This window comes from Nematolebias whitei, chromosome 9 (genome assembly GCF_014905685.2).
Source record: "Nematolebias whitei isolate Nwh7 chromosome 9, NemWhi1, whole genome shotgun sequence".
Classification (NCBI taxonomy): Eukaryota; Metazoa; Chordata; class Actinopteri; order Cyprinodontiformes; family Rivulidae; genus Nematolebias; species Nematolebias whitei.
The window spans coordinates 13937120-13951229 of NC_056506.1; the positions used below are offsets into that span (position 1 = coordinate 13937120).

At 40.5% G+C, this 14110-nt stretch overlaps 1 protein-coding gene across 1 annotated transcript; it reads right to left on the reverse strand.

The window, feature by feature from the left end:
- Positions 1-282: 282 nt before the first annotated feature.
- On the reverse strand, positions 283-6057 carry LOC119414958 (serine/threonine-protein kinase OSR1; the record flags this gene model as incomplete). The annotated part of the gene is given in 11 exon segments (XM_037682075.1): positions 283-405; positions 580-645; positions 734-782; positions 874-1007; positions 1714-1815; positions 2276-2385; positions 2532-2587; positions 3188-3329; positions 3548-3656; positions 5056-5168; positions 5846-6057. Coding segments are annotated over 11 exon segments (1074 nt in total), but the record flags the coding sequence as incomplete, so codon positions are not given.
- Positions 6058-14110: the final 8053 nt, after the last annotated feature.

Below are 14110 nucleotides of genomic sequence, written 5' to 3' on the forward strand. Positions count from 1 at the left end.
GTAAAGCACTTTGAGTATCTTGAAATAAGATACTGTAGAAAGGCGCTATATAAGTACAGTCCATTTACCATTTACTTTGGGTAGAATAAAAATGCAGTTTGTCATGATTTAGGCAAGTTCAACCAGATAAACTGTACAGTAATTAAAAGGCTTTAGCAAAAGTAAATGCCTGCTTGTTTAAAAATCAATGTTCACAACAGCTCTGCAGTCGGCAAGACGCTGCACAGAGCCAGCCCTATAAATTAAACTGGGCTGACAGAAGACAGGCATGCAGAGTCTCACCCGCAGAGCTGCCACAGCAGCTTTTCCCTCCTCGCTCTCCTCATCCAGCTCGTCGTCGCTCCACTCCCACCCCCCGTCTTCCGTCTTGTGGAGACGGCCACTCGAGCCAGGCACACGACGCACCTACACATAGAATTAAAGAAAAGTCTGAAGTCAACACTGACTATCCGTCAGCTCTGCATATCCCAGCATGCTTTAGTCCAGACAGCACTGGGGCACACCCTGAACACAGAAGTTCATTTTATCCCCAGAATGCTGAATTTTTCTAAAACATTAGCAAAGTGAAGCGAGTCAAACCTTTTTAGATCGATCTGATATTGTGGGACCTTTCATTAGGAGCTTCTCGTGCAAGAACTCGTTGTTCTGCCAAAGTAAGACACAGACTTGTAGCACAATGTAGTGTTTTTAAAACGTGCAAAAACTGTTTTCATGCTAGTACTGCGTAGTTCACCTTGGCTTTTGTAAAGAACTTGTGCTTGAGCAATTCTGCAGCAGATGGCCTGAATCATATTGAGACAGAGAGCTCTTCGTTACATTTGAGACACAACCTGAACATCTGATGGAAATGCAAAGCGTCTAAGACTAACGGACCTTTTTTCAGGATCTTTTTGTAAACACAAAGACAGCATTTTCCTGAATGACTTGCCATACTTCTTCACCATTTCCTTGTCTGTAACACCCGTCTCCAGAGTAGGGGGGTCATTCTGCAAAGTCAGCATCAACACCTGGATACAAAAAGATAAAAACTAAAAATCAGCTGCTTGGTAAACAAACGTTTGGAGGGATTTATTTGTGCTCTGAAGTGAGAATTTCCAAATTCCAAGTGAGAAAAATTAACTGGAACACCTTTAAAGTCACAGATTCCTGACCAACCCTGAACTCAAAATCCAATATGGCTGCCTGACACATGAAAAGCTGTGATAAACTTTTTATTTTTGTTAAACTTTTTGTTTTTGTTGTTAGCTCGTATCTCAGTAATCCCACATAATGAAGTCCAACCTGTTGATATAACATTTGAACAACATTGTTATACGCTTGTATTGCTAATAGCAGTTAGCCTTGATAAGAGGTTCCCAACCTGGTCCTTGAGGAACACCATCCTGATGTTTTAGTTATTTGCTTTGACACACCTGGTTTGAATGGATGGGTGATTAACAGGCTTCTGAAAAACTTGATGAAGTCATTTAATCACTGAATCAGATGTGATGGAGCAGAGGAACAACTAAAACATGCAGGTGTTCCTCGAGGATCAGGGTTGGAACCCACTGGCCTAGATAATGAGCACAACTTTTATAAAGCCTTCTGGTTTTCCTAAATGCAACTGGAACATGGTTCAGCATTATTGGAGCTTTTAAAAAATATGTTGTCTTAAAAAAGAAAACCTCTGAAATACAAATATAAATGAGTCATAAAAATGTTCTGGACTGTTACCTTCATTGGTGGGTATTTGTGATACGGCGCTGCCCCGGTGGCCAGTTCAATTGCTGTTATCCCAAAACTCCAAATGTCTGCTTTGAAGTCGTAGCCACGGACCTGCAGGTCACAATTATGACGCATGAAAAACGTTTTCAATTCAAAACCTCAGGAGGGTAAAACAGATATTACAAGCAGTACACCAGTGTCCCCTGTCACTGAGGTTTGAGAGGGACGGATTCTGGAGAAAGGAGGGAACAATTTGATCCACGAGCAGCTTCAGTGGAGGAGCCACGGGGGAGCCAATGGTGGCCTTGACCAACATAGGTTAATCTTCGGCCACCCCAATCATTTTGAAGAAACTATACTTTTTGTCAATATAAAAATAGAAAGCGTAGTTTCCTCAAATGAAAGGGGTGGTCAGTTTACTGGTGTGGGCCATCTTGGATTTTGACGTGGCAACCCAATTTTCAGAGTGACCTTTCTTATGCCTAGGTACAGCCACACAGCAAAATCAAAAGTAGCACTTTACTTATTTTTCAAGCCATCACAAAAAATAGAGGGAGAGAAACCTTCATACCTGCTCCATGACCTCTGGGGCCATCCAGCACGGGGTCCCAACAAACGTCTTGCGAACCTTGTTCCTCGTCATGTCTCCTCCAGTGGCTAGAAAGGCACTCACACCAAAGTCTGGGAGGTTTCATATTAAATGTGTAAAAAAAGTACATACATTTTACAAGAGTCATATTTTCAACCAAATTATTCTTTATTGGAAATCTTAAGAGTGTTGAATTTTATTTAACTCATTAGGTAAACGATGAGAACTCAAACAATACCAGCAATCTGCACTGAGCCATCGTCCCCGAGAAGAATGTTTCCAGCTTTTAGATCCCTGAGAGTGAAGAGAAGAATTACATCATTGTGAACAGATAAAATCACAAGTCAGTGACTGTGCTAGCACAGGTATGAATCAGCTTCTTACAGTAATAAATGCAGCAGAGCTGCTGCTTTGACTCATGTAAAGTGTGATCAAACTACACACAGAACTGGAGTGAATCAAGCCTCAGACTATCTCTCTCTAAGTTTCCTGATGAGATCTGGGTGAGTTAGTCATCATCATCTGAGCTCAATCAGCTGCTGTCTCGCTCAGTCTACTGAACTTCTCACAAAAACAACATAATCTAATATTTACCAGCTAACCAGTAGGCTGCATTTAATGTTTCAGACAAAACCCCAATTTATTTTTTATTTTCCTTGATAATGAAACTGGTTATTTGAAACAAACGCACTCTTCATACGAGTCGCTCTCTTGTCAGTGGCGCTTCAATGTGTTCCTAAAGGAAACTTTTATGTAAAGTAAACCTTCTTAATTATACATTTTCACAGTATTAAATATTGAAAGAGTGAGATCTGGTTCAAATGGCACACTCAAACGCAGAGAGAAAAAGCTCAGAGCCGGACTGATGTCAGACAGTTCATGATTACAACTCACCGATGAATCTGCCCATTTTTGTGAAGGTACTCCAGCCCCTCCAAGACTTCTTTCAGCATCGTAGCTATGCTGGCCTCGTCCAACACTCCATTCTTGTGCTCACCACGTGAGATGATGTGCTTGATTATGTCCAGCACAGAGCCTGAGAAAGGGCAAAGACTTGTCACGAGACATGCTGACATAACTTCTTGGACCTCCTGAACCTCTGCAGGGGTGCACTACAAGGCGTTGAACTTCAAGCTTTTGATTACTTGTGATAAAAGGAAGACGTGACAGAAAACATTTGTGCAAAAAATAAAGTTGAAAGTTGGTCAAAGTCAAGTCAGTTCAACAGTTTCTCTAGTATTCTTCGACACTTACCCCCACTGAGCAGCTTCATCACCAGCCACAGCTCATCCTTCACCACGAAGGAGGTATAATAAGACACAATGTTTGGATGGTGGCACTGGCTCATAGCCTGAATCTCTTTCTACACAAGAAGGAAAAATGTAAGAAAAAGGTCACCCAGAGAACAGAAATTTGACGAACTGCACCAGATTTAAAGTAAATATTTATGAAAACTTTCCCACAAACTTTGTGTTCGGGACATGATTTAATCTTTTCATTTAAATGTCACTTGTTAAGAACTTATTTGAAATCTGGCTTAATTTAAACAATAAATTCCTGCTGCACATGTGTCAAACTCATATGACCCTTATTAACATCTTATCTGGCCCCCAAGATGCTATCTTAAAAGTAAAATACTTTATTCACTTCTCATTTTACTTTAAAACTGCACTTTACTTAGTGAAGACTTCTCATCAGTTTTTCTATTTTGATGAAGAAAAAGTGAGAGAAAATGTAAAATGAGAGACGGAACTCTTGTTGAGCAACCTGCAACCAAAAAAAACCATAAGATATCTGACTGGAGTTGATGCAGTGACTCAATCTGGCACTTGGTCTAAAATATGTTTTTAATTTTGGCCCTCTTTTGTAAAAGAGTTTGACACCCCTACATGTACGTTTTCACAAAACTCTTGAGTCCTAAACAGAATGTACCCACATTATAATATTACAAACAGCTAGAAACAATGAATGTAAACTGGTTATATCATGGACCCGCCAGACAAAACCCCATTTCAGTCTAGTTCACAGACGGACCTGGATCCAGGACCTATTATCAGCATAACTGTGAAGCTGCAGCCGATGACGGGACATTGTAACTAAATGTTTACATATGTCAACATAGACACTAATGTTGATATATGACAATGTCTGAAAAGCAGTAATCAGCAAAAATTCAGATGGTTAATGATTAAAACAAAACCAAACAACATCTGATGTTCTGCTTTATCATACAATGTTTAAAAAGACAAAATTAAAAAGTGCACTAATGGACTTCTACAGCTCATTTAAAAAGTCTAATTGTAATACTACCTAGAATAATAGGTTTAGAGGATTTAACACAGTTGTGACCCATGAGGAATTTATTTTACAGGATTAATCAATTGCTAACATTCCACCCACTGTGATCGCTTCACAACTCAATTTTCTAAATTACAGGATCATTAAGTTCAGAGCCTCAGTTTGTCAAACTGCTTAATCACAAAAACGCTTTAAAAATGACAATTCCTTAAATGAGAAAAGTGGACAGTGGGTAAAAAACAAACAAACGTGACGTTCAATGTGAAAAATATAATGACGAAAAGCTTTTCTGAGATATCATGTCACGTGTGACACATTTGAGCTCGATAATTTGAAATAAGCTCCAGTATTCAGCCTCGTGAGAGGTATTAAACTTTAGATCTGGCTTTGATATGGAGCCACAACACTGCTATGTACTCACACAGATTCAGATAAAGTGATTCATGCTTATTTATGTTTCATACCAGCAGTTCATCCATGCTAGTTTGACACTTTTCCAAGTTGATGCGTTTGATGGCCACCTTCTCCTTTCTCGGCTTGCAGTACGCTGCCTGAACAACTGCAGTGGCTCCGCTCCCTGAAGAACCAGCATGAACGTTGAAGAGAAGAACTGGCACTCAGAATATAATACATCCTACAGAGAAGGCTGTTGCAGAACTTAAAAAAGTTAATCTTTCAGATCATTTTGTTGTTAAACTCCACTGTTCACAACATTCATGCACACACTTTGTAATGCAGTAACATTAATTATCACATATGGACAAGACATTTTTCATTTAAACTTGGACAAAGAATGGCTTCTTAGGAGCAGTATAATTTGAGCACAGAGATCCGCCCTATCTAAACGCGATTCTTCATGAACTTGAAGGTTTTGTGCCCATCAATATAATGTTGTCTTTAGGGGACACGAGCGCTTTAGTCACTTCCAATTTTCACCTATTTGTGAAAAAACTGCTTTCGAGTGCGCCTTTTACAGGGGTGCCTTTTTTCAACACAACACTAGCTACATTTCATTAGCAAGCCATTAGCTCCTTGTTCGGGTAGGAGACAGTCCTGCTTTAGCTTTCCAACTTGTAGGTTAAGGCTCTTAGCCTTGTCAGAGGGAAACCACAGGGCTGCTGGTGGAGCTACTGGTTGGGACTTGACTTTTGTTATCTACAGACCTAAAGCCAGAGAGGCTAGTAGCAGATGACAGCCAACGCTGCAGTAAAGCCAGGGGAAGCTAAGATGCTAACAAGCTAAGCTAGTACTCACCTATCACCTCATTGAGTTCATAGTCATCCCTGTCGATCGACCAGGACTGAGAGGACTGCTCGTCTGCCATAGTTGGTTCTTAAACAACAAGAAACGCGCTTAACAGCAGTAACAAAAGCGCTGGGTAGGATGATATGTGTAAATTACTCCATGCAAGTCGGGTGAAGCTGGCTGACAACTCCTGCTCCTACCACCCCTGTCAACACAACTTTACGTGCAACTGACGCAGCGCCTTACGTAATTACGTACGAACTTAGGAGGCGGAGCCAAGACAGGTCCATCTTCAGTGACTGTGAGGCAAAATGTCACAAATAAACAAAACAAACAAATAAGGTACTCAGATGGAGTCAGTATGAGTCCGAGCCCTAAGGAAATGTTCACTAACAAGACTAGCTGAAATGTTTTAAGTGTTTCTGTACAAATATTTAACTTTCACGTCAGTGAAGCGTCTTCTGTCACTAGAGAGCGCTAATATATTTACATTAGAGATTGAAATACACGTTGCATCTGTTTTGCACAGTTTAAATCATATTTTGCTCACTTGGAGTCTGTCTGCGCAGTTTGACTCCTGTTTTTGCAGTTTTTATGATGGTTTGCAGTCCTCTGCGCTATGCCTTCACTCAGAAAGAATGCAGTTGTGGTTTGGTTTTATATGTGCGTGAGGCATGAGCATCTCTTTAATACACTTGCTGCACCATGATGGATGTTCAAGGGCCAAGCTTCTTTATTGTCATTCACATGACATGTGGTACATGAGATGGAACGAAACTATGGACTCAAGGTCCAGTTACACACAAAAATAACAAAAACATAAAGTAGAAAAAGAAACGGTATACATACAAGGATCTAAGATATACACTAAACACTTAATGTAAAATAATAGCGTATTAAATGCAGCTTGAACATGAGTCTGTTGTGAGCAGATGAGTATGAATACAGCAGCTTAAAGGTAAGAAATCTGCAGCATGGGTAATCAGCAGCATGGATAAAGTGACAAATCACCAATTAAAGTGTCATTACAGTGATTTTTCTGGTTAGGGCTTTCAGCTTCAGGGTAGAAGCTGTTCCTCAGTCTAGTGGTTCTACACTTAATGCTCCTCAGCCTCCTGTCTGAGGGGAGCGGGGCAAAAAGTGTGTGCTGGGTGAGTGTGGTCCTTCATGATGCAGGTGGCTCTCTTCCTGCATCTGGAGGTGTAGATGTCTGTGATGGTGGGGAGACTGACTCCAACATCTTCTGTGCAGCCTTCACCACTCTCTGCAAAGCTTTTCTTTCTGCAGCTGTGCAGCCTCCATGCCACATGTTGATGCTGGAGCACAGGATGCTCTCCACTGCACACCTGTAGAAGGAGGTGAGGACTGAGCTTCACAGACCAGCTCGCCTCAGCCGTCTGAGGAAGTAGAGTCTCTGATGAGCTTTCTTGATCAGGCTGGTGGTGTTGTTGCTCCAGCTGAGGTTGTCATTCAGGTGCACACCAAAATACTTGTAGCTGGAGACCACTTTGACCAGTTTTGTATGACTTTTTATATTTGTCTATTGTTGTCGCTGTTGTCCATTGTTGTCATCATTCTTTGTTGAAATCAGGTCTCTCTTGTAAATGAGTCCTCGAGGCTCAATGGGATTTACTTGTCTAAAGAAAGGTTGAATGAACTTCCACAGAAGTGACAGTGAACCAACATACAAACCTAAACCATATAGAAAAATAAAAATATTAATTTAATTATGTTTAACGGTTAAATTATTATGTCAAGAATGTAATCTAAAAGTTAGCGGCGGGCAAATGAAGCTTTTCTGACGCGCTGAAGCTTGTTTCAAATTAAGGGTTCATTACCTGAAGCTGTGACACAGTCATCTTTGGCGCCATGTTGTGGCCAACATTATAAAGCTCAGTTTAAAACCACAGCATGAAATGAGACTTTTCATCCTTTTTGTCCAACCGACTGAGCTGACAGCTGCTGGTTCAAATCCTGAGCTATTTCTGTCTGATAGCAAATACATTGTGAGGCCTTGAACATTTATTTCTTGTGGGAGAAATAATGTTTATTTGATGAATAAACTTGTTTAAAACGTGGCATGACACCCCTTTGCTCACACATATTCATTCATTCAACCTTTATTTAAACAGCTAAGCTATATATATATATATATATATACATATATATATATATATATATATATATATATATATATACATACACATACATATGTAAGAGCCATATTAGTAAAATAAGTAATTGATGGCTTCACAGGTGAGCATGCAGCTTTGACACTTGGATGGTGGGTGTGTCAGTGTGTGTGTGTTGACTGTCACCAGATATAAATGACGTGCTGAATGGCGTTCTGGCTTTTGTATGGATGAGGAAGTTGGGTGCGCCCGGGGTCGTCATATTTTCTGTTGACCGTGTTATAAGACGCCGTAGAGTTATGCCATGAAGCATTTATCAATAGTTTAGACCTGGTCAGTATGTGTCTCAGTCTGTAATGTTTAAAGCATGGAAATTTGAAACGGAATAAACCGATCATGACACAAAGAAGTGACCTGGAGTGACGTCAGTTTGGAAACACGCGTCAGACAGAGATTCCCGAGTTTAACCCAGTGCGGCCCTCAATATCATAAGTTTGCTGCGAAATTACATATATACGGTGGCGCTGCTACCAGTTGTGCCACCGTGCTGCCCCTCCCACAGACCAAAAACATAAATTGTCCCTAGGTGTGGGTGAGAGAGTGAATGGTTGTTTGTCTCTATGTAGCCCTGTGATGGACTTGCGACCCGTCCAGAGTGTACCCCGCCCCTCACACAGTGATTGCTGGACATGGGCAGTAGCAACCCCCGTGACCCAAAATGGAAGAAGCGGGTAAAAGATAATGGATGGATGGATGGATATATATACGTTATGTATATATACATAATATATTTTTATAACAATACCAGTCCAGAAGGATGCTTCTGCTGCAGGTTTCCTGCCTCCATGACTTTATGTAGTGAACCAGTTTATGTTTCCTGTGAGATCAGATGGTAACTAACATACTTAGTGTTTTTCTGAAATTTCTTTCCTTTCTTTCGTGGGGTTAAAGTGCTATAACCAAATGTCCCTCTGTATGCCGCTTGCTAGTTTGTTATATTTCATGCAAATTGCATTACTAACCTACCACAAATCTGTCCCATGATTTACTTCTCAGAAACCATACCAAAGCAGTGACGTCACTTTCAAAGCTTTCACCGTCATTGATCCTGTGACTATTACCAAATGAGGCCAGCCCCACTGCAGAGCTTCAGAAGCACTGTGTTGTTTTTATACATGTCCCAGAGCTTCAGATAGCCCATCACTACTAGAAGTCAAATTATTATATGGTAAATGGTAAATGGACTGTACTTATATAGTGCCTTTCTATCTTATTGAGATACTCAAAGCGCTTTACACTACAATCTATGTCCTCCTTTACCCATTCATACAGCACTCTACTAGATCTCTACAAAACTAACTATTAAACATTAAACATTTATCTACTGCTTTCAGTTTAAAATTATTAGTATTATCATATTGAAAACACTCTTGAATTTGGGCCTAAAAGCATTTGAAACCAACAAGGCTTCTCACAGAAGCTCCACAAGAAACTAGAAACAAAGCATCGTCCCCTGGAGGTCGTAAACTATTGAACCTTTAAATGGCTGCAGTAGGATGAAGTCATCAGGGTACTTTAAACTGATCCATCCATCCATCTGTCCATCCATCTGTCCGTCTGTCCGTCCGTCCGTCTGTCCGTCTGTCTGTCCATCCATCCATTATCTTTACCTGCTTCTTCCTTTTCTGGTAGCAGAGGTCGCCGGTGCCCATGTCCAGCAGTCACTGTGAGAGGGGCGGGGTACACCCTGGACAGGTCTTCAGTCCATCACAGGGACACATAGAGACAAACGAGACAAACAACCATTCACTCTCTCACTCACACCTAGAGACAATTTAGAGTTACCAATCAGTCTAACATGCATGTTTTTGGTCTGTGGGAGGAAACCAGAGAAAACTCACGTATGCACGGAGAGAACATGCAAACTCCACCCAGAAAGGTCCCCAGACCAGGGATTTGAACTGGGGTAACCTTTTCGCTGAGAGGCAGCAGCTCTACCAACTGAGGCACCGTGCTGCCCGTTATTGAAATCATATTTTAAAAATACTTACTGTTATCTAAAAGTCCAATTATCAGAGTCAGAGAGATTTATTTGTCATATGCATCACATGTGGTACATGTGTTAGAATGAGGTTACAGTGCCTTGTGAAAGTATTCGGCCCCCTTGAACTTTTCAACCTTTTGCCACATTTCATGCTTCAAACATAAAGATATAAAATTTAATTTTTTTGTGAAGAATCAACAACAAGTGGGACACAATCGAGGAGTGGAATGAAATTTATTGGATGTGTCAAACTTTTTTAACAAATAAAAAACTGAAAAGTGGGTCGTGCAATATTATTGGGCCCCTTTACTTTCAGTGCAGCAAACTCACTCCAGAAGTTCAGTGAGGATCTATGAATGATCCAATGTTGTCCCAAATGACTGATGATGATAAATAGAATCCACCTGTGTGTAATCAAGTCTCCGTATAAATGCACCTGCTCTGTGATAGTCTCAGGGTTCTGTTCAGAGAGCATCATGAAGACCAAGGAACACACCAGGCAGGTCCAAGATACTGTTGTGGAGAAGTTTAAAGCTGGATTTGGATACAAAAAGATTTCCCAAGCTTTAAACATCCCAAGGAGCACTGTGCAAGCAATCATATTGAAATGGAAGGAGTATCAGACCACTGCAAATCTACCAAGACCCGGCCGTCCCTCTAAACTTTCATCTGGAACAAGGAGAAGACTGATCAGAGATGCAGCCAAGAGGCCCATGATCACTCTGGATGAACTGCAGAGATCTACAGCTGAGGTGGGAGAGTCTGTCCATAGGACAACAATCAGTCGTACACTGCACAAATCTGGCCTTTATGGAAGAGTGGCAAGAAGAAAGCCATTTCTCAAAGATATCCATAAAAAGTGTTGTTTAAAGTTTGTCACAAGCACCTGGGAGACACCAAACATGTGGAAGAAGGTGCTCTGGTCACATGAAACCAAAATCAAACTGTTTGGCCACAATGCAAAATGATATGTTTGGTGTAAAAGCAACACAGCTCATCACCCTGAACACACCATCCCCACTGTCAAACATGGTGGTGGCAGCATCATGGTTTGGGCCTGCTTTTTATCAGCAGGGTCAGGGAAGATGGTCAGAATTGATGGGAAGATGGATGGGGCCAAATACAGGACCATTCTGGAAGAAAACCTGTTTGAGTCTGCAAGAGACCTGAGACTGGGACGGAGATTTATCTTCCAACAAGACAATGATCCAAAACATAAAGACACATCTACAATGGAATGGTTCACAAATAAACGTATCCAGGTGTTGGAATGGTCAGGTCAAAGTCCAGACCTGAATCCAATCGAGAATCTGTGGAAAGAGCTGAAGACTGCTGTTCACAAACGCTCTCCATCCAACCTCACTGAGCTCGAGCTGTTTTGCAGGAAGAATGGGCAAGAATTTCAGTGTCTCCATGTTCAAAACTGATAGAGACAAACCCCAAGAGACTTCAGCTGGAACTGCAGCAAAAGGTGGCGCTACAAAGTATTAACGCAAGGGGGCCAAATAATATTGCACGTCCCACTTTTCAGTTTTTATTTGTTAAAAAAGTTTGACACATCCAATAAATTTCATTCCACTTCAAGATTGTGTCCCACTTGTTGTTGATTCTTCACAAAAAATTAAAATTTTATATCTTTATGTTTGAAGCCTGAAATGTGGAAAAAGGTTGAAAAGTTCAAGGGGGCCGAATACTTTCACAAGGCACTGTATATACACAGGGTCCCAGTTACATCCAACAATAAAATGTAAACGAAAAACAGTAATAAGATCTAAGATATGAACTAAGAAAAACATCAACTAAATATACACTAAGCACTAATAGAATAAAAACAAAAACATTACATCGAACAGCAGCACAAACATGAGTCTGTGTGAGCAGATGAGCACGCATGAACACAGCAGCATGAAACAGATCAGCAGCAACATGAAACAGATCAGCAGCAACATGAAACAGATCAGCAGCAACATGAAACAGATCAGCAGCAACATGAAACAGATCAGCAGCAACATGATGTGATTTTTCACAGTGATTATTCTAGTTAGAGATTCATGAGTCTAACAGCCTCAGGGTAGAAGCTGTTCCTCAGTCTAGTGGTTCTACACTTAATGCTCCTCAACCTCCTTCCTGTGGGGAGCAGGGCAAAAAGTGTGTGTGCTGGGTGAGTGGGGTCCTTCATGATGCAGGTAAATATAACAAATAATAACAAATAATAAATTTCAAATATTTATTAAACTTTTCTATTATGGGGCAGATGTAACTGGGACCCTGTGTACACAATTTGTTCCACCACATTTACCACATGAGGTGTGAATGACAAAAAAACAAACAAGTTTGATTTTGACTGTGGCTGAGTGTTAGAGCAGTCGTCCTCCAATAGGAGAGTTGGGGGATCAGTTCCACCAACGGTCACATGTTAAAGTGTCCATGAGCAAGATACTGAACCCCTCATTGTCTCTGATGTGTGTCCCATCGGTCTCTGAATGTAAAGCTAAAATCTAAAGCTCTGATTAGTCTCTACAGATTCAGATGATCTTTGTAGAGATCTTGCAGAGTGCTGTATGAAGGTGTGTGAGGAGGTAAATGAGGGCACAGATTGTGTTGTAAAGAGCTTTGAGTATTATTATTATTAGTAGTATTAGTATTATGATTATTATATCATTAGTTAGAAAGGTGCTATATAAGTACTGTCCATTTACCATTTGACTACTTTTCATTTAAAAATTGAATAATTAGAGTGATATTTTTAAAGTATTAGTATAATTACCTTGAATGATGACACTAAGCCCCGCCCCCTTACCCTTCATACACACACACACTTCATGCTGTGGAAATGGGCCATTAGAGGAAGTAAAATGTGGCTTAGAACTCACTCTCATCTGTACAGACCTTAAACCTCCATTTTATACACATATATTTAAGTTATTTCTGGTGTTTATGAATACAAATAGATTATCTATGTTAAAATGCAGATCAATACTGTTCTCGTTGGACCATTGTGACCTGATTATTATACCCGTTATTAAAGCCTGCAGCAGTATGACGGCAGTGTTTATACTGGAGCTGCTGGCAAGTCTTCATTATATCTCTGTGCAGATATAAACTTAATTAAAGATTAATATTTAAAAATCATACAAGCAGGAGCACCAAAAGTCACATCACATGAATGAGCTTTACAATTAGAAATGATAACGGCTTTAGTAGAACAAAGTATGCAGAACTAGTTTGGTTGCAAAAACGAACGGAAGAAGAAAATTAAAACAAAATAAAATAATAAATATGAGAAGAATCACAACTGTGCGCATAAAGAGAAACATGAAAACAATTGTCTCAATAAGCATTCACATTATAGATATGTGTAAAATCTTTAGATTTATTGTTGAAAAATAAAATGTCTAAAACTGTCAACAAACTACACAAACTTTCCAATCTCAAGCTCACTGTACCTTTTAAAACATCTGTTGCAGGTTAGATATTTAACGCTTGTTTGGGGGTTGGAGGTTGTGCCTTTCGTTTTTTTTGCACATTTTGTTTGGCAGCTCTTGATCTTCAGCTTCAGCTACGGACGGATGGTTTCACTGGTATGTGAGGAAACAGCTGGGCCTGTTCTCGCTTGTTCTACAAGCACTCCAAGCAAACACACAAACTTCATGCAGGAGGGTTTGTTTCCCACCACACCTCACCTTTTTTCCATTACAAAGAGTGTTTTAGTAAAAAGCACATTGCTGGTGGAAGTTTGGGTGAAGGTACCTTCACAGGTTTTCCTGCTCGTTCCTCTGAACTCTGTAGATTTCAGAGGTGGGGGTCTGCCCCTGTCCGGACGCTACAGTTGTGCTGACGTGCGCCGAGGTTTAAGCCAGGTCTGAAAGAGAAGTGCTGAGAGACACAGGAGCCCCCTCCTCCCACAAACACGCACACACATACACAAACACACACACACAAACACACACACACACAACAAAGATCACATCGCTATAATACTGCAGAGACAAAGCTGCACGTGAAAAAGGGAGTAGGACTTAATCTGTGTCATTCACTGGACATCTCTGTGAATGTGTGTGTGTGTTTGTGTGTGTGTGTGTGTGTGTTTGTGTGTGT